This window comes from Montipora foliosa, chromosome 2 (assembly GCF_036669935.1).
Source record: "Montipora foliosa isolate CH-2021 chromosome 2, ASM3666993v2, whole genome shotgun sequence".
Classification (NCBI taxonomy): domain Eukaryota; kingdom Metazoa; phylum Cnidaria; class Anthozoa; order Scleractinia; family Acroporidae; genus Montipora; species Montipora foliosa.
In genome coordinates, this window is record NC_090870.1 from 55,850,756 (window position 1) to 55,870,785 (window position 20,030).

General features: G+C 39.2%; 1 protein-coding gene across 1 annotated transcript in view; it reads right to left on the reverse strand.

Moving 5' to 3' along the window:
- LOC137993622 (hemicentin-1-like) overlaps positions 1-19,365 on the reverse strand; it is a 41,725-nt gene extending 22,360 nt beyond the window's left edge. The window contains exons 1-13 of the mRNA XM_068839577.1: positions 18,692-19,365; positions 16,228-16,424; positions 14,179-14,512; positions 12,175-12,399; positions 11,397-11,657; positions 10,414-10,680; positions 8,689-8,946; positions 7,290-7,556; positions 6,013-6,282; positions 5,283-5,555; positions 4,008-4,286; positions 2,734-3,012; positions 1,200-1,448 (exon numbers count right to left, since the gene is read on the reverse strand). Coding sequence (XP_068695678.1) covers positions 1,200-1,448; positions 2,734-3,012; positions 4,008-4,286; positions 5,283-5,555; positions 6,013-6,282; positions 7,290-7,556; positions 8,689-8,946; positions 10,414-10,680; positions 11,397-11,657; positions 12,175-12,399; positions 14,179-14,512; positions 16,228-16,424; positions 18,692-18,956 — 3,424 coding nt within the window. The 5' untranslated portion in view covers positions 18,957-19,365. The remainder of the gene's footprint in view (positions 1-1,199; positions 1,449-2,733; positions 3,013-4,007; positions 4,287-5,282; positions 5,556-6,012; positions 6,283-7,289; positions 7,557-8,688; positions 8,947-10,413; positions 10,681-11,396; positions 11,658-12,174; positions 12,400-14,178; positions 14,513-16,227; positions 16,425-18,691) is intronic.
- Between the last annotated feature and the right edge of the window lie 665 nt (positions 19,366-20,030).

Here is a 20,030-nt window from a genome sequence, read left to right on the forward strand (position 1 = left end):
CGAGAACGTCACAAATTTGCATATTTAGTGAGCAAAAGGAATAGCTTTGCAAGCTCGGCACGTGCATTTTTCCCTTTTGTCTATTTCTTTGATGTCGTCGGCAAAACAACAACGTGAAATTACCAAATTGGAGGTTTTAGGGAAAAGGTCAGCCCTTGAGGATAAATTCATTTTCTCCCCTAAATTGAGCGCCGTTCAGAGAAGTTTCTTTCTTGAGGGTTTGCCACACCTTTGTCACGTTAAAATGCTTGCAATAGTTTTCACACGTGAAAAGATCACTTTTGCTATCATGGTTACATATAAAAATCGCGCTATTCGATATTAAAGTGAAATTATTTAGTATTTCATTGTTTCTTATATGTTGAAAAATGTTTAACTCGTTCGCCTCGCTCACTCGTGAAATATTTTTCAACATTAGGAAGTCAAATTTCTTATCTCCGCACGGCCATGTGTTCTTCTTATTTGCATTACAATGTGATCTAACGTGGATGCGAGGCAATTTCAGGTTAAAACTACAAAATACCCCGAAATTGCCTCACATACATGCTAGATGACATTGTAATGCAAATGTGAAAAACTAACCGTGAAAAGGGCTATTAGATGCAGGCCCAATTTTGATATCCAACACGACGTATCCATCTAAATAAGGTAAGGGCAAAGGATAGCGTTATTTCTAGGTTAGGATAAAATGCAGCTGTTTATTCTTGCTTGACGAGCAGTATTTGCGGGACACCTTGTGAGGTTAAATTGTCTGCAATCCAAGACACGAGTGACGTTGAAGTTGGGGAGAAGAGCAAAGGGACACTTCGTGACGCTTATTGAAATCCGCGTGCATCGAATTAGGGGCATTTTTCGACATACACAACCGCAATTCAAATATATAATTTCATATATAATAGACCAATTCGCCTGACTATGTTGTACCCAATTCAAATCTCTCGGGGTTAAGATTCTTTGTGTGATGAATTTGCATGACAATGAAGCATTCACATTTAAATGATATGGATATACTTGGAACAAAACGTTTTATTACCAAAAGATTTGAATTGGGTACAACATTGAGTTAGCCGAATTGGTCCATCTCTGTGTATCGGAACCAGAACTGTAGTCTGAAATGTCATGTCTTCTCGCCCGCCACGCCCCTTCCCGGCGGGTTTGCGCGAGAAGAGGGATGACAGACATCACAGGACTTTACTCACCCCTGACAGCAAGAACGGTAGTCGCATATGCAGTTCCAGCAATGTTCTCAGCCACACAGCGGTAAACACCGGTGTGACGGGAGCTTACTCTGGTTATTTTAAGAACCGAACCGTTAAGAGGCGTAGGATTGTCATTTTGATACCATCGAATCCGTGGGTTAGGAAAGCCCACTGCCATACATTCCATCAGGATGGAATCTCCCTCATCGACAGCTAGGTCTGGTGGCGGTCTTTTAATCTCTGGGGCAGCTTGAGGGGTCAAAGCCATGAAAGAAAAGTAAAAGTTAGATCTGTCCTCGATATGATGACAGAACTGACAGTAAAAAGGAGCCCGGACACTTTAACCAATATTGATGTCCATAATCGAAGGGCTCCGGGAAAAACAACGGTCCACTGCAATGGCCTGTTTCTCAAAAGCCCCGAAAAGGGATTCCTGAAACTAAAATCTGCTTGTTATGAAATATGGATCTTTGAACATGTTTTCAAGACCTTAGAAAACAAAACAATTGCAAAGCTTCATGACTTGAAACGTTTTCCTTTTGAAGATACAAAGCGTTTTATGTCAACCGAAATAGGACCGAAAAGTTTCGGAACTTTCGAGAAACGCCCCCGAAGTGAATTTTCCGTGCACGGTATTGTCACAATGCAAAATTTCGGCCAAATTTCAGGTGTGAAACGGAACCTTAGTTGTAGAATAACCTATTTCAAGGCATTTAAGAAAAAAGAAAAAATTGACCACATTGGATGAAAGCCAAGGCAAAAAGCACACATTTTGGCTTCTTTCCAGTTCATATATGATCCATTTCATATATCATTTCATATATCATTTCATCGTTGAGTTCCTAATTTGTTTATACTTGCAGCAATATTTTGAGTGTTCACCCCATAACTTGATTTAAGTGCAGTTCATTCGGCAGACATAAGCTGTTTTAATGCAAAAACTCTAAAAACCCACAGTTTTTTTCCTGCAATAACCTTCTGGTCTAAAGTACATTTCTGTGATATTTTGTACGGTAACTATAGGTGAAATCCAGGCTTCTTTGTCTCCCTATAACATCAAAATTGATAACCTTAATTGTCAATGAGAACTTCACTTTAAGATAGATCACATTAATATCTGATGTGGCATACACTTAGCATCTGGCAAAAAATGCCGTGCACGTCTGTGAAGTTTGTCTTAAGAATCGTCAACAAATGTTTTCAAAAAACCAAAAACCTTTTCTTTGAGAAAAGGAGACTATCCGACGGCTGTTCATTATTTTACGCCATTTCCATTAATTCAAATTTCCCCACAAGCATCAATTAATCTCCAAACAACACTTAAAATAACCACAAAATATTTCAGACAACACTAAAAATAGAGGGTACTGGAGGCATCTTCAATTTTGAAATTTTGAAATCTTGAGTTCAAAAATGCCGAATTTTTAGCATGTTTAAAGCAATATCTCAATCCCAAAACTCGTCTAAGCTAAAGTTGCATTTCAAATCACATCAAAACGTAGAAGCCTGGAATTAAACTGTTACACAAACTCACCATATACATGGAGAGTAAGGATCAGAAAGGCTTTTCCTGTAGGGTTTTGTGCAGTGCAAAGATATGTTCCAGAATCACGAAAAGGAAGCAAGGAAGTTATCACCAATGCTCCCGATTCCTCTTGTTTGTATTTTATACCGTCTACGGTTACAGGCTGGTGATCTTTGCGCCATGTAATGGTGGGTTGTGGATTGCCTGTAGCTGGACAATCAAGTACTACTGTTTCATCTTTGTCACTAACAAGGGTGGTCTGGTCTGGTCTGGTAATTAAGGGTGCAGCTGAAGAATAGAAAAAATCAAAGAATCAAATTTATTTTTCTTTCAGTCATTTTGAATGATGGTCGGATACTAGGCATGGTGCATTCTTAAAATCACAGTACTGTTATTCTTCACGTATTGCTCAATCATCAAGTGGGTAATTTGGGTACATACCTCTTACTGGCCGAGTTCGAGGTCCGTACTGTAAAATTACGTACCGAGTATTTTCCCGTTGATTTATGGGCCCCCGCGCTTTGCGATTCAAACAGTTTAACAAGTTTATGTAACAGAAAAGACAAAACAAAAGTTCGGCTTGCTAGCGAGTGTTTTATTGAACTTACTATCTCAGACATATAATAAAATCATGCATCACCCTGACGTCTAGGAGTTAAAGCAAAAGAGAAAGGCCGCAGCCAAAGAAAACAACGCAAAACGAAAGATCTAAAGAGCAAAAACAATGGCTCTGCACGAGCGTTTCTCAGTAGTTTTCAACCATCTCTTTGCAGCAGTTAGCAAAATACAACTTCAAATACTAAATTCAAGGTTTTGTCAAGACCTTCGGCTCAGGATAGTAATCCTTTCATTTTTTATTTCACTTACAGGATCTTTAGATGTGAACGAGTTGGATTAATTCTGAAGAGCTAATAATGGCACAGATATGCTCTAAAAAGAAGTTCTCTTCTTTGACAATGACATCATCATTGCCTAAAACTCGCTAAAGGCCAGCCCCCCCCCCCCCCCCCCAAGACAAACATCTTGAATTCAAAGTTGTCTTCAAGTGAATTCACAAGAAATTAAAAGAACATTACGTTTTAGAGGTTTAAAAAATTATTTGTTTTATGTCTCGCACTTCTACGGAATAGATAATTTATCAACATTATTTTTGAGTATTATGATTATTATTATGCAAAGAACAGTTCCGATGAAAGTCAGGCAACCACGATTATGCCATCTGTTGACTTTAATAAAAAGAAAGGTAAGCTCCATAAATTACGCATACAAAAAATCTAACTTACTCAGGCCTGTGAGAATAAGTATGACCTGAGCCGTATCTTTCCCCAAGTTGTTCTCTGCCACACAAACATATCTCCCAGCATCCTTGAGTTGTATGTTTTGGATGAGCAAATCTCCTGTTGGCAACACAGTGGTTCGAGGGTCTGTATCAGCTGTTATGCCCAAGTTGTTCAGCCAGGTGATTTGTGGTTTGGGTATTCCCTCAGCACGACACAGGAGGGTCACATTTCCACTGAAATTCACAGTTTTCTCAGAAGGAGGTCTGGTTATGGACGGAGGAACTAATAACAAGAAATTAAGTGAAATGTGAGAAAGAGTAACTTTTAGAGCATATTCTTTTGGGACTTACCCCTATCAACAGAATGGTATGCTGTTTATTCTGCACCTGATGGCCGGCTTTGGGAGGAGATGTGACATACACTGTACATGTGCTTATTTCAAAAGAGAACATGTCAATGACAAAACCTTGTCCACAGATGTAAACCATTTCAGTGCCAACTGCTAATAATGCTGTTCATGTGAGACTGACGTTATTAGTAGCCAGGGCAGGGTTCTTTACTATTACACTTACTAAAAGTTTTAATTTGGTTTAAACTTAGCATTTACTCTCTTAAACAAAACATCTTCTTTGTCAAACTGTTTTACTGCAAGAGGTTTTTCAAATTGTACTGTTGTGCAGCTCGAACCAGCCGCCAACCTCTCCTCTTTGCCTTATCTAGCCCCACCCACCCCCCTAAAAAAAACGCATTGAGTGGGCGGAATACAGATCACTGGGAGACATGTAGCACGCCAGCCTTTGGGATATGTGAATTTCAGTAAACAGAAACAAAAGTGAAAGTGTGTGACATTAGTGAAAATAGCAGGGGTGTGTTTGACGATGAAAACTGATTAGAAGTAATGCTTGCCTAAGGGTGCCATTGCATGATGTTGTCATTCCTGGTTCCAGATGGGTTCATATGACATCATGTCGTTGAGGATGTTAAGAGAAACCAACTTGTGTTTCCACACATAACTTAAGTAAAACTTACAAATCACAGCCCTATTCCCTACTCTCTATACCGTATATCTCTTTCTTTATGCCTTTTGGTTGGGAAAGAGGGGGGGACAGGGGTTTTATGTCAATGTGGCATAAATCATCGATGTTTTATTAATGTTAGTGAATTGGCCTTTTATCTTGGCAAGGTTAAATATCCAACAGCACTTAATTTGACGTGGATTGAAGGTTCCACTTTTTTATCATATTGTCAATCTGTGGGACAATCATTTCTCGAACAAACCTCCATCACTCCAAAGAACAACCTGAGCTGACGTTATTCCAGCAGGATTCCTCCCTTCACAACGGTACTTTCCCATATCATGAGGAGCAGCATTTCGGATGACCAGTGTACCATCATCAGTGATATTGATTCTATCGGAGGACTGAAGCCGTTTGCTGTTCTTCAGCCACACAATGCTTGGAGTTGGCAGACCAAGAGCTGAACAGCGTAACTCAATTGTCTTCCCAATAATCAAAGGAACTTCCTCTCTGTCAACTGTCACTTGTGGAGGAACTAATAAAAAAGGTTACTACAGTATTTGTATTTCGATAGAATAAACAAGGAAGGTAAATTTATGAGGAGCTACATCAACTCAGAATAATATGATGGGGCTTGCCTTGCAATTTAAGGGAACATGCATGGAAATGAGTGTGGGATGACTTGAAAATTTGGTTGAAAGATAGGTCAAACTGTAAAACTGAAGCTTTCTGTAGATCACTACATTCAACTTCCAAATAGCCTTTTAACATGAGGACCAGAACTTGAGTAGAAACAACTTTGATAATACACTGCAGTGGAAGGCTTCTGCAGGTGCTTCATCTTGAGATGTTACTTCTTACTTACCAGAAAGAGAGTTACAAAAAAGATGGAAATGAAAAACAAAGGAAATATTTACAACAATATTGAGAAAAATGCAATGATACGCAACAGCCATAAATAAAACAGACATACTGTATGGTACTGAACCTGCCTTGAACTTTAATGGTCATGTTGCGAGAATCTTGACCAGCAATGTTGTTTGCTAGACAGGTATAAAACCCCTGATCAAAGGTCTCAACTGCACTTATAACAAGGTGCCCTTGGCTGCTCAAAGCTACACGTCGATTGGGGATGACTTTGCTTCCTTCCTTGTACCATGTAATCTGTGCTCTAGGAGCACCATTAGCAGTGCAGTGGACAGTAACTGTTTCCCCGGGTGCAGCAGTCACATCCTCTTGGTCTATGAACACTGACGGTGGTACTGGCAAGTGAACCAAATCTCATGGTGAGAAGTGATCATAAAAGTAATGCCATGGCCACATGGCGAACATCATTACATGTATGCACTTGTTCAACACAAAGATGAGGCACAATTAAAAGGAAAGGAGGAAGGAGGGTTTTTAAGCGATTTGCAACTCCGTCATAATGGTAAACCATGCCAGTTCCATAAATTAATTATAACACTGTACCAGTTTCAATTTCTTCCATTGTTTCAAATTCAGTTGTAGTCTGCTGCATCACCTTACAGTTTTAAAATGAAGAAATACCAAGGGATCATTAATGTTAATTTTCTGCTTGATGGAACCTACACAAGATGGATATAGCTCAATTGTTGGAGCCCACAAAGTGTGCCTCATCCCTCAACTTCACGCACAACACAAAGAAGCCCACTGTAGGCTTTTTTTTTTTGTGATTGACATACAGAACATGAAACTACATGGACAAAATACTGTACAAAAAATTAAACCATTGACATATCTGAGGGTGACACTTAATATATTTTACTTTGTCTAACCCCAGACAATTTTACTCATCAGTGGGGGAGTCCTAGGCTGTTTGAGGTGTGAATGAGTTAACCCTTTCACTCCCAAGAGTGGCACTTATAGATTTTACTCTGTCTAACGCCAGACGATTTTTCTCATCAATGGGGAACCCCACGGGGGTGAAAGGGTTAACAACAGCGAGATTCACTCAAAAACTATGTCCCCATTAACCCTTTCACTCCCAAGAGAGCTACTTATAGATTTTACTCTGTCTAACGCCAGACGATTTTACTCGTCAGTGGGGAACCCCACGGGGGTGAAAGGGTTAACAACAGCTAGATTCACTCAAAAACTATGTCCCCATTAACCCTTTCACTCCCAAGAGTGCCACTTATAGATTTTACTCTGTCTAACGCCAGACGATTTTACTCATCAATGGGGAACCCCACGGGGGTGAAAGGGTTAAGTACTCTCTGATAATAATGCAACAATGAATGTTTCATACCAGTGTAAATAAGCTCAACTGTTGCCCGACTATGTCCAGCGATATTCCATGCAGCACATTCATATTTGCCAGCATCAGAGAGCTCCGCATGTCCTATAACAAGTGCATTCTGCTCCAAATTGACCCTCTCACTGAATTCCACCAGAGAGCCCTCTTTGTACCATAGAACTGAAGGTGCAGGGAACCCATTCACAAAACAACTGATGTAAATTGTGTCTCTTTCCTGATAAATCATTGAAGGAGGATCAATTTTGGCAGATGGCTGCACTGAGAAGAGAAGAAACAACATGAAAAGATTGAGATTATTTTTTTCCTTGGCAAGGTATACATAGCAGGGGAGGTCACGTGGTCCAGTGGTTAGGGCATTGGGTTTGCATGCGGTTGCCCTGGGTTCAAATCCCGTTCTACGTTCTGGTTCGGATTTGTTTCCGGCTGTCCCGGATTCAACTCTGGATTTTAGTTTCTAAAGAAACTGTGGTACTGCGTCGGTGGGAGATTGAAACAGAAATTGATTTTATCAAACGGTTTGATAATCACCATGAAAGATTTGGAAAGCTGACGTTTCGAGCGTTAGCCCTTCGTCAGAGTGAAAAATTATAAATAGCCAACTGGTTGCCTCCTACCAGTTGGGGTTCTTAATCATGTTGCTGTTAAGTATAAAGATTTTTTCTCAGGATGAATATTAGTGATAAATTATGGATTTTAAGGAGGCTCGAAAGGGTTTTCCACAGGTAACAGTAGTAGGTTTCGAATGAAAAAGGAATACAATACTATTGATCCTTTCAGTAGGGGACATTTTGATATTGGACTACAGGTAATACTATTGCACGCATTTTTTTAAGGGTATCTGCGAGTCCCCAACGTACTGTTGCCATGGCAATGGTACAGCACTTCCAAAAGACACTCAATATTGTACGTAGTAAGGATGGTGCAAAGTGCAGGTTAATTACTGGTCACTGTTTTACCATCACTGAAACAACCCAAGCCTTTACAAACACATGTATACTAACCTTGGGCTTAAACGGTTTATTATCTAAAGCATAGTGCTTACTCCCTATGGTTAAGCATTAGTAAAGGTTTGGGTAGTTTCAACTATGGTGAAACCATGACCTGCAACCCTAACCCGCAGTTTACACCCTGGACCATATGTCATCTAGTAGAACTTGTTATATAATGCTGTTGGAAGATAGAAAAAAAACAAATCTAATTTTTATGCAGACAATCAGTTTCCGGTTTTCACAATGTTAGGTCATATAATATTATTTCTTTCCAGTCACAAGTTTTGATTCTGAGATGACACGAGCAGCTCAAGAAAGTTTTGCATGTGTGGCTTACATGTACATGTGTGTACTCAGCCCAAAACCTTTCAAGCTTCCTAAAGTTTATGGGCTTTACTCACCAAAAACTACCACTTCTACTGCAAGTACTTCTTGTCTCCTCTGGCTTGTAGCAATACATTCATATCTCCCACTATCATTTCTGTTAAGGATGTGAAGAAATAGGGAATTGTTTGCCCAAGTTGATAGGATATTGTCACCTTTCCTCCACCTAACACTAAAGGGCTCATCATAGTCTGGCAAGCAAGTGAAAATGATGGCATCACCAGTAATGACGGTCAAATTGGTAAAGACTTGATCAATGATGACCTCGCGTGGAACTAGAAGAAGAGAAAAGTTATCATAAGGCCAGTTACCAACTGCTGACATGATCGAGAAAGTTAGCTAACACATACATCCAAGCTGAGGGGTGCAAGGATGGCCCGAGTTTAATTCCCAGACTCAGTGTCACATGTGGGCTGAGTTTGTTGGTTCTCTACTCTGCACCGAGAATTTTTTCTTCGGCCACTCCAGTTTTCCCCTCTCCTCTGAAAAAGCACCATTTAATTGGTTTGATTTGTGTTAATTTGTTGATTTCAATTTACAGTGTTCCCATTTATTAGTGCTTCAGCCCTAGAATACTAGCCACTTAAATACATGCAGTCCCTTTCATTTCCTTTAACGTCTTTGCACAAAAGGTCATTGAGCAGCCAGCTAGGCATGTTTCATGACTTCATTGTTTCACATCAACTGGTTCCAGCTGTGTAATAGGCCTTACAGGTATTTCCTTGTCAATTTTGTTTTCCCAATACACACCATGTGACGATACACAGGAAACTTGATTCTTTGTCTTGTCCATTCGAAAGGGTGGGAATGAGAATGTGTGCATGACTTTGAAGAAAATACCCTCTTGAGTATTAATTGTCACATGATCTACACTGGGAAAACAAAATAAGGTACGTGTATATTCTTGTTTAGTGTATTTTGATGTTTAATAATTTACTTGATAACAGACAATTTTAATAATAATTATTCGATCCGAAAGAGGAGATATTATTGCATGACTTAAACCTAGTCAATTCACATTTCTCTGAATAAGTAGGCGCTCATATACATGATAATATTAATTCACTGATTTCTGTGGTAAAGGAAAGGAAAGGAATAAGAGTCTAATTCTAGCGCTGAAGCACTAATTGAAATTAACAAATCAATGCAAATCAAATCAATTAAATGTTGATTTTTGAGGAGAGGGGAAAACTGAAGTACCCAGAGAAAAACCTCTTGGCGAAGAGTAGAGAACCAACAAATTAACTCAACCCACATATGATGCTGAGTCTGGGAATCAAAGGAGGCGAGTGCTCTTACCACTGCGCCACCCCTGCTCTCCATGATCACAATCATGTGGTGTTTCTTCCCATGCTGGCTAGCAACTTACTCTCTGGCACTGGTTAGATTAGCTCAACTTTCTGGGCAAACAAAATGTGTCTAGGGAATGTCATCATCAAAATCATTGCAGGGTTCCTAAACAATCAATAACGAAACATTCAAGACTGAAAGCTTGGAGATATATGGCAAATTCAGAACAGTGAAATTACAGTATGTCCATGGACAGCAAACTCGCTCGGCACATGGTCTTAAATGAACCCCTGATAAAGGATTGCTTTGGTGTGACATTTTCATAAAAAATAAAATGGGATTTCAAAACCACAAAAAAAGGTTTTTGAAACAATACTTATAATCTTCATCCTGTTAATAAGATGATCACTATACATTACTTTCAAATTGGTAAGTCCAGCATATACAAGTACCTTTGACTGTGAGCATAGTGACTGCAGAGGATGTCCCACCAGCATTACTGGCTATGCAGGCATAATGTCCCTGATGCTTGGTTGTTATGGATGGAATGATATGAGTGGCATTCACTATGCCAGTGTTTCTCAGGACAGGGCCTAGTCTTTTGTTGTCTCTTGTCCAAAATACCACTGCCGGTGACCCTGTCGTGACTGTGCACAACAGTTCCACAGTGGTGCCATTAAGGACATCTACAGTGGCTGGAGTGGACACCGTGGGAGGATCTAAGGCAAAAAACAGATAATCAAATTATAAAGAGCCGAGTCCCGTCCTGTTAAAGTCAGAGAAGAAATGTGGCTCCCAATCAAAGGCCTTGATAACAGAGATGGCCTCCAGAAATCAAACTGCACCAAGACCTGATTAAAAATCCATTGGTATGCTGAGCTGGAGTAGAACCTACAGTGTATAGCTGTTAGTAAATTCACTCCAGCATAATGATCCAGCAGCAATGTTTCTTGTTTTATTGTAAGCCTGTTAATTTGCTGGAAATTGTCTTGTAAATAACAGCTACATTTAAACTAAGAGCCTTTTGAAATATTACCAGTTACATGTACATAATTATTTTAAATTGATTAAGAAAAACAACATGTATACAGCAGACAGTAGATACTGCTATTGAGGGAAACAGGGTTTCCATTGTATTAATAAAACAGCCAAATGTATATGTCTTTTGAAGAGCCTTCAGTTGAGACTACTGGGCATTTAAAATACATGATACCCTTGGATACCACGATGAAGCATGGCTAATACTCTATGCTCTATGGGTATGCCGTCGAAGCAATCTCAGAGATCTACAAAATTTGAAACCATACTCTATAAGCAATTGTAATTGTTGTAAGAATGGGTTCTATATCAACCCTCACTTAAATTCAGCCTTGGCTACAAATGTGGTGAATAAACTATTACTACATGTATGCTGCTACTATATATTACTACAAACCTGGCAAAATGGCACTTAGAGCAGTTGGACTCGCTCGATAAAAAGAGTTGTTTGCATTATCAACACCAACCACTCGTACGTAAAATAGTCCTGATTTGGGTGGAACAAAATCCGACCACTCGAATGCAAATTTGTCTATTCCATGAGGTTTGAATGACACTTCTTCAATTGTTTGACCTTGTAAATCTATAATTTGAACTTTGTTGGGTTTTCCAGGGGGTTCCAATCCAATGACTTTGACAAGGACAAAATTCTTGAAACCTACATGTAAAACAAGAGACCTATTATTACAAGGACTTAAAACCCACTAGGGGCACAATGGGTGTCACTAAAACAATATATTATAACCCCTGGTTTTATGCCCTATTACAGGACTTGTATTTACAAACCCTGCATGGATAATGGACGTCCCTCCAGCATCTAACACCAATAATCATCCCATCCTTTGTGATGAAGAGGAAGCAGCTGTGAAGGCGCTGAAGACGGCCGGAAGGTCGGCAGCACTCAACAACATTCCAGGAGAGCTGGTGCAGGCAGGGGGGCTGACGCTATGAGCAATGCCCCCATAATAATCTGCAACAAGACCTGGCAGACAGGGGAATGGTCTATACCATGGACCCAATTAGTGGTTACTACCCTCCCCAAGAACAGTAATCCACAGTAATGCCACCATAATTAGTCGCTGGTTGGATGCCAAATGTCCTTTTATCAGTCACTAGTTGGATGCTGACTGGACACCTTGTTTATCCCTTCCTATGGCACTAATAAGTTAACATACCAGCGACTGGCTGTGCCAGAGCTTCATCCTGGCTTTCAACTGGCTTCAGCCCAAAGCCAGCTGTCATGTATACCGAACTTAAGCCAGCTATCCTTAATGTGTGACTTCCACCACTGCTTGTGGTAACTTTCCAAAGGCCCGGAGTGGGGCTCTTGACAGCTATTATTTTGGCATCCTCTAGACTCAGTAGCATTTGAAGCCCATTTTCTTCAGTAAACAAACTTCCTATTCAACAAAAGTAAAACAAATTGACCTCAACTTGTGAAACCCAGATGAAAAAGGAAACTGTACAATAAATTACAGGAAAAAATAAAAGGACAATAACTAACAAAAGAAAACAGTAGCTTTTAAGAGAAACTCTAATTTCGTTATGATTTAATTTTAATTTAATTTAATTTATCACTTATATTGCGCGCATTCCATTAATATGATCATGCGCGCATTACAATGTATAAAAATATCTATATATATATATATGCATATATGAAACAAAATAAAAATAATGATAAACACAATGAAAATCTTATGAGTAAGCTTCAATAAAAAGATGAGTCTTTAATTTCTGCTTAAATGACTTGAAGTCCTCTAGATCCCGAAGTTCACGTGGAAGTTCATTCCATAGTGTTGGTGCTGCTACTGAGAACGACCTATCACCTAAAGTTCGCTTCGTCTTCCGGGCTGGAAACGCAAGCAAAATGCCTGCAGATGATGAACGTAAATTATAAGAACTATTAGGTTTTACAAAGATAAGGTCAGAAATATAAGAAGGAGCTATACCGTGAATTGCCTTAAATACAAATAAAAGAACCTTATAAGGAAGAAAGGACTTACAAAATCTGTGAGCCAATGAGTTGCAAGCTATACATGTACATGCCAGACAATGCTCAAAGAAGGTTACAGCATCTGTTCAGTCATGATTGCTGTTGGCTATTGCATGTATTTGTAAAGCTCTACATAATTTTATTATGCCTTGTTGGCCTGCTTCACAATCTGCAAGGCCAGCAATTATTAATACACATTACATGTAACTTGTTGACTCCGGAACTGCCCCTTAGAGTAAAATCTATGAGATGTCACTTGAAGGAGTCAATGGTTAAGACAAGTTAAGTTAGCTTTAAAAGTCTACATAACTTTAAATTAGGTCATAAGAACCGTTAGGGTCAGGTAACGCTTAGTCTCAGATGCAGATACAGTGGCTAAATGAAATTTAGGCAAAGTTAAAACGGAGGCATTGCTCGCCAGCAGTGTTACATGCTAGGGCTGTTCGGGGCACCCCAAGTGTTGTGCAAGGGCCCACATAATTATTCAACATTGTAAATCATTGCAGATCTATTCATTGATTGTCAACTGCGACATGTTAATTGCGTCCCTGTCCATCCCTCCCTTTGGTAAGTATAAATTCAATTTGGTAGGCATTCCACTGACTGATTCGTCAGTGTGGTTGGTGCCAGGTGGTGGACTGTGGTAGGGTTACCCTGGCTGCCACCTCATTGAGTCTGAAAAATGTGCATTCACCACAACTCTCTTGAGCACCTACATAAACCCCAAGCTCATTTTGCCGATGAGTACAACTGTTGTATACAGCTATTTGTTATGAATGAGAAAAGTGAGCCTCGCACTTAAAGCAATTGTCACTTACGAGACATTTTAAGCATGCAACTGTCCATAAGGTCAGCTAAGTGCACCTTCACTTCAATATTATTATGCAATGTACATTCAGCTACAACTGTAGTATTTGTTATGCCTGGCTGTCTTGCGTGCACATTATCCAGAAAACGATAAAAATAGCAAAGAGTTGTCAGACATGGGTTACATTCAAACACCACTGGCAAGGAACATTCTGCTGGTAAAGTTAATAGAACGTTTAGCATTTTGATTGCTTATTAACTATATAAGAATTCAATTACTCATTAACTGCAGAACAATAATTATTACTCTAAAATGGTATTCCATCTTTCCCTGAAAATCAAAATAATGCAACTCTTAAATCAGAATTATTGTTACCATTGGGATAATACAAATCCAGTTCTGCATCTTTTCCACTCAGGGAAATAGTCAATTCATCAAGAGCATTATCCACTGGAATGATGTGTGTATTGTTTGCAGCTTCTACATTATCCACAGAAATGAGATTCACCCTATTAGATTTTACAGACTCCTCCACAAACGTCAGCACTTGGTTGACATCTTTCTTTTTCAGGTGAAATACTTGTCCAGAGCTTGCAGTGGAGATAAGTTCATAAGGTGTTAAATCACCAAAGGGTGATGTTTGATTGCCACAGTCCCCAGTAATGACAAACAAAACTTGGCTTTTCTTCTGTTGAATCAACTTCAGCACCTAGAAGCAAGGTGCATGCATGGTGAGCTAGCCAGATCTAGAGCAGATAAATTTGTTGCTTTGTAACAAGCTAGCTAAGTATAGAATTAAATTACCATATCTTAGACTACTGGAAGTGACAGTCAAAGTGCTACTGCGACCAAAAAACAATTCTTCTTTTTCTTTGGATTTCAATTTTTAAACCATGTTAACTTTAAACACTAGCTAACTGACCCAAGTTTTAAGTTCTGATTTTAAGAAGACACCTGTTTATTTTAACTGGAATTTTGTTATTTATTAATGTCTGCCATTACTAACTTTAAAATCTTGAGAGAGCTGGGTCGAGGAAATGACGTCAAAGACTCACTGGACGGTTTAAGAATGCAATGCGTGTGTACGTGGCTGAGTTTGCATATAATATAATAAGTTGTGTTTACACGCTGAAATTTTAAGCTACCGGTATATCCAACCCTCTGAGGTCCAATCGATCAGTTTTGAACGTGAGTAATGGCGGACCATGAAATCCAAACCTTACACTCAAAATAAACAGCCTTTGGATAAAAAATCAAAGCTCAGGTGTCAAGTGAACACACTTTCAAACTCTGAAGAAAAAAGGAAAATGATTTTTTGATAATAAAATAAGTAGCACTTTAAGTCTGAGTTAAACTTATCTATAGGGTAACAGTCAAATAATTGTGCGGGGGTGATCTGTACTTTGAAATATTAGTTTTACAGTTGCCATCTGAGTGACATATGACATGTATGTAGTCTTCAAGTTAATTATCTGTTAGTAGTATTATCAGTACTAGTATGCTTATTTCCATTGACACCTCAAACATGCTAGCTAACATGCATATGCTACCAGTTGACAAGTTTAGACAGAGTAAAATCTGCCAAGTCTCACTCTAAGGGATCATTGGGTTAATGTATGGGGTATTACTTCTTACTATTAACCCTTTCGCTCCAGAGGGGTTCCCCATTGACGAGTAAAATCGTCTGGCGTTAGACAGAGTAAAAGTCTCAGTGGCCTTTACAGGAGTGAAAGGCTAAGGGTTAATTAATGAACTTTCTAAGTGTAATTAAATCGTGTTAAAATGTTGTCAAAATGCATGGTTCATGTTATGAAAAGAACAAATTATAATCATTGTATATGTATAAATATAGTAAAGTAATTTAAGGGAAGGAGATTTATTGTTGGTTATCAGTCGCCAAAGGAACTACAGATGTTGACGTTGAAGAGACAATGTACAATTATGCTTCTTTTAACTGTATGTCCATTTAGTATAAGCATTACCGTAACTTATTTTAGATCATGTTTGAATGTTGCAAGTGGTTTTATATTCATTTTTATTTTTTCCTCAATGTGCGACTGGGCGAATTCTGCAAATCCGGCAACATGATTGGGTTTGGGAGTGAATGGAATTTGCCTGGGCAGAATCCTAGCCCTGATTGGTTCTGAGGGGAAGAGGGGGGGGGGGGGGGGGGGTTATTTACCAGCTAAAGATTGGTCCGTATGGCAAAAAACTATGACCTCAGTCACCTCAAGACCTCGTTCACAGTTTTTCGTTATACAGACCTCACAGCTGGCAAATAACAGAATGACATTTCTTTTTGTAGTTTACTCATGCCTCTGCAGTCCAAGGGGAATTGAACCATTACGATTCGCTAACAAATGGATCCCACAATAATCTAGCACACCATAAAATTCACTTGAAATCTGTCATCTCTTGCCTTACCTTTTGAGCTTGGTCAAAATCCTTAGCAGTTGCATCAGTGAAGACATAAATAAATGAGCCAGGCAAACTTATCTCCAGCGCTAATGTAATGGCATTGAGAGACATCTCAGGGCAGTCTCCCCCACCTTGTACGAAGAGGTCGTCAAGTTTCTCCTGAAACTTGTTAGGATCAGTTGTCACTATGGCAGGACCTACATCTGTTGAAATAAGGATGAATTTTAACACCTCCTCTGCTGCAACTTACCGTAAACATGAGACTCTTAAACAATTTCAGTCTTAGCATTGTTCAAGAGCAATTAATGTGCCTAACTTACGTCTAGAAATGCAAGCAATCAGATGAATGCCCAACATTCCATTAAGAATACACATTTAAATTTTGCTGCCTATTTTCAACAGTGTTAGAGTTAGTGTTATTTTTTGGATGGGGTAAATTAATCCAGCTGTTTATCTTTAATTCATAAGCAGAGTATAGGCCACATTTTTTGATGTTATTTGTCTGTATATCTTGACTCAAGACATTTATTGAAATCGGCTTGCATCTGTCATGACCTTGCATACTGCCAACCAGTTGGCCAAGTTGCATGTCGCCCCTGTTTCCAATTTGCGTCTGACAAATTGTCGCCCGTATTTCTGATTTGTGTACTGACAAAATCATTTTCTGAGCCAGGCAACTCGATTTGCATCAGATCTGCTTCAATGTTTGATTTTTCAATCACTAACTCAAACAGCACTTTGGCTCTCCTTGCATGTTTCTACTTTGTGACTCCTAAAACACCTGGCTTGTATAGAGCAATATTGATATTTACCACTTGCCATACCATTTAAGCAATACCGATACACCACCTTGCATGCCTGGTTGAGAAAATTGAGAATGATTCCCCCTATTAACCTCTGGTTTTGGTCCCTCGGCCAAAACCCTGCGGGAGCAACAATAGTGTGTTTAACCCATTGATTCCTGGGAGTGAGACTCTTGAAACAGACTTTACTGTCTAATGCCAGTGTGTCTCAGGAATGAATGGGTTAAAGGAGTCATGTCACGTTATTTTAGGGTGTTTCAAGGACATCAGGACAATTTTTTTTCAAGATCATGCAAATGTAATCTGTTTCAATCTTGTCCACTTGTGTCCATCCTTGCTTCTCTTTCTTTTTGCTGTATTTCTTTTATGTTGTTCAACAGTTTTAAGTGGTTATTGCAATGTTTCATTTAACGTTTTGGGCATTTTTGGTCTCATAAAATTACATCATTTTGCGTGACATAGGCCCTTGAATGAGCTGTTTCCCACATTTAATATGTTGCTAGTTATTTTGTACTATAATTACAGTCACGGATAAAGTATCATCCTGGCTGGCATGCAAAACTGTCAGTTCTGCTTTTCATTTGTGGTTCATTTGTGGGTAAATTTTTGCTGGGTACGTGTCGCTGACCTCTCAGAACTGCTACCCCTTTACAGTCTATTTTCTCGCCAATTATAGACCCCATGTTAGTCCCTTTAAGTAAATGTAATTTTAGCGACTCCAACTTATAGTCACTTTCTGTTTACGCATAACCTTACATAAAGCCTTTATAACAACTTTTTTGTACCATGAATCTGACCATCATTTGCGACCCTATTCTAGTAACTCTGTCGAGAACTCTGTTGAAAATGCAACTCCATTATAGTCAATCCAGTCGTGAAAGTGTGACCCCATCCAGAGGCACATCCCCTTTAGCCCATTAATAGGAAATGACCCCCCCCCCCCCCCCCAGGCAAAAATGTCTCTTGCAGCCCCCTAATGACTGGAAGTGGGGTGACCCAGGGTTGATTTGTAGTCTCCCCAATTCATACAGCTTTCAATAAAATTTCAAATTATACATATATTTTTTAAATCTTATTTATGAAAGATGAATATAAGGGTTAATTTGTCACAGCTGGTTACAGTTGAATCCCAAAATTAAAGGAACTGTAAGTATAGACCACAAAATTCCTTAGGTATCAGTTGTGGTATGGAAAAAATCAAGGGAATGCAAACAATAAATAGATGGCATGACAAAGAGATAGCATCCAGAGATGGACCAATTGCAATGTTCCACTCAACGAGATTTCATCTTTTTGGATATTTTCGACTACCCTAATCGACTTGGGCGACAAAAAAATGGTAAACAAAGAGTAATTAAATTTCCTCCAATATCCTTTCATCTGCTTCCGGAAATCCTAATTCCTCTCAATGCAAACATTAATTTCGCGTTTCGTTGCACTGGGCACCGACGCTCAACAGGAATCGTATCGGGCATCTTTTGATGTAAGTTTCTTAATTATTTTTGTCTTCCGACGTATCAAGGGTGTGAAAGCAAAATGCATAACAAAAGTTTAACCTTATCTGAAACAAAACACACGTTAACAATAAAAGCTTGACTTTAATCTGCAAATGCAACGAATTAAATTCCTCTCGGAACAACTAAAAAATAAAAACCTTCTTGACATACCTGGGTCGTGAAATGGAATCAACAAATAATTGTACACCGGTGGGACTTTCCTTTCCAAAGTGGTGGATAGAATTCTCGATGCTCCAGCTCGAAGTTGGATTAGATCGTCGTACATGCTTCCGGTAGTGTCAAACACGAACACAAGCGAGGCAGCACCATCTGGTATTCCAGAATGGGAGCTAGAGAATACCAAACTCAAGTACAATAAAAAAATTAGGCTAACCCGACAAGTCAAACTGAATTCCATCACGTTTTTAAATGCCATGTCAAAGCGCAAAGCTTGTCTTCGAGGTGAAAACTTCCCACTGTTTGAATTCCACTCTCAATTTTCACTCCGCCAAAAATATTTCAATCCAACATTCCATTTATGATGCTGTTTGCAGTTAAGAGATCGTCCTAATTTGCCTGGGAGAAATGAATAAACAAGCTGATTTAAGTCGAACGACTCCTGAGTTCTTTACTACGCGCCCCAATCTTGTAAGAGTTTCACGGTCGTCTCAGCAACACCACTGGAAAGCTGATTCAAGAACATCTACATCTGTGAGAAAAGCACATTTTAAAATTGGCGTTGAGACCACTCCACACGATGACTGTGATCTGTGCTAAATTGACACACGATAGTTTGCGATACAGTATACACACTAAGTTGGTACGATTGACATCTGATATCTTGTGTTTGTCATGACCTCGCCTTTGAGAGAGGTGCTTTTTTTGTGGTTTGATATGTGATCCGTTTATGATTGCTTCGTTCTGATAACCCTCGTTAAGTGATGACGGAAATTCCATCCTTGTGTGATATTCGCAATATTTTCCCGGCACCCAGGGGCCACCGGCAAAAAAACATACGGACAGCAACCGGAAAAGAACGTTTTGCGTTCCAGAAAGGTAAAAGGGAAAACAGCTCACTTCCGGTTACCGTCTGCGTCTCAAAAACGCGCGTTCTTTAAACTCTTTTTCCTACTTTCCCAACCGCGAGAAGACCGCGCGATATCAGAAAATCTTCAAAACGCCAAAATTCAAAATGGCAATTAACTTTACTGCCACATGTTCAAGAGAGTGAAAGCAAACATTTCAAGGCATAGCTGACAATTTTGAGCATTCCATAACCGGTTAATGATCAGGCCTCGGTTGTTCAAAGTCTTCAAAAGGTGGAAAGCGCTATCCACCGGATAAATCACTATCCAGCGGATAGGTCTAAACACCGGTAAGTACTTAATGTATCCCTTATTATTATGTATTTAAATGTAAGGTATTTAGAGTGTATTTTTAAAATAATTAGCCCCACATACCAATATATACCTTTTTAGTAAAATCCAACTAGTGGTCTATTATCAATGCT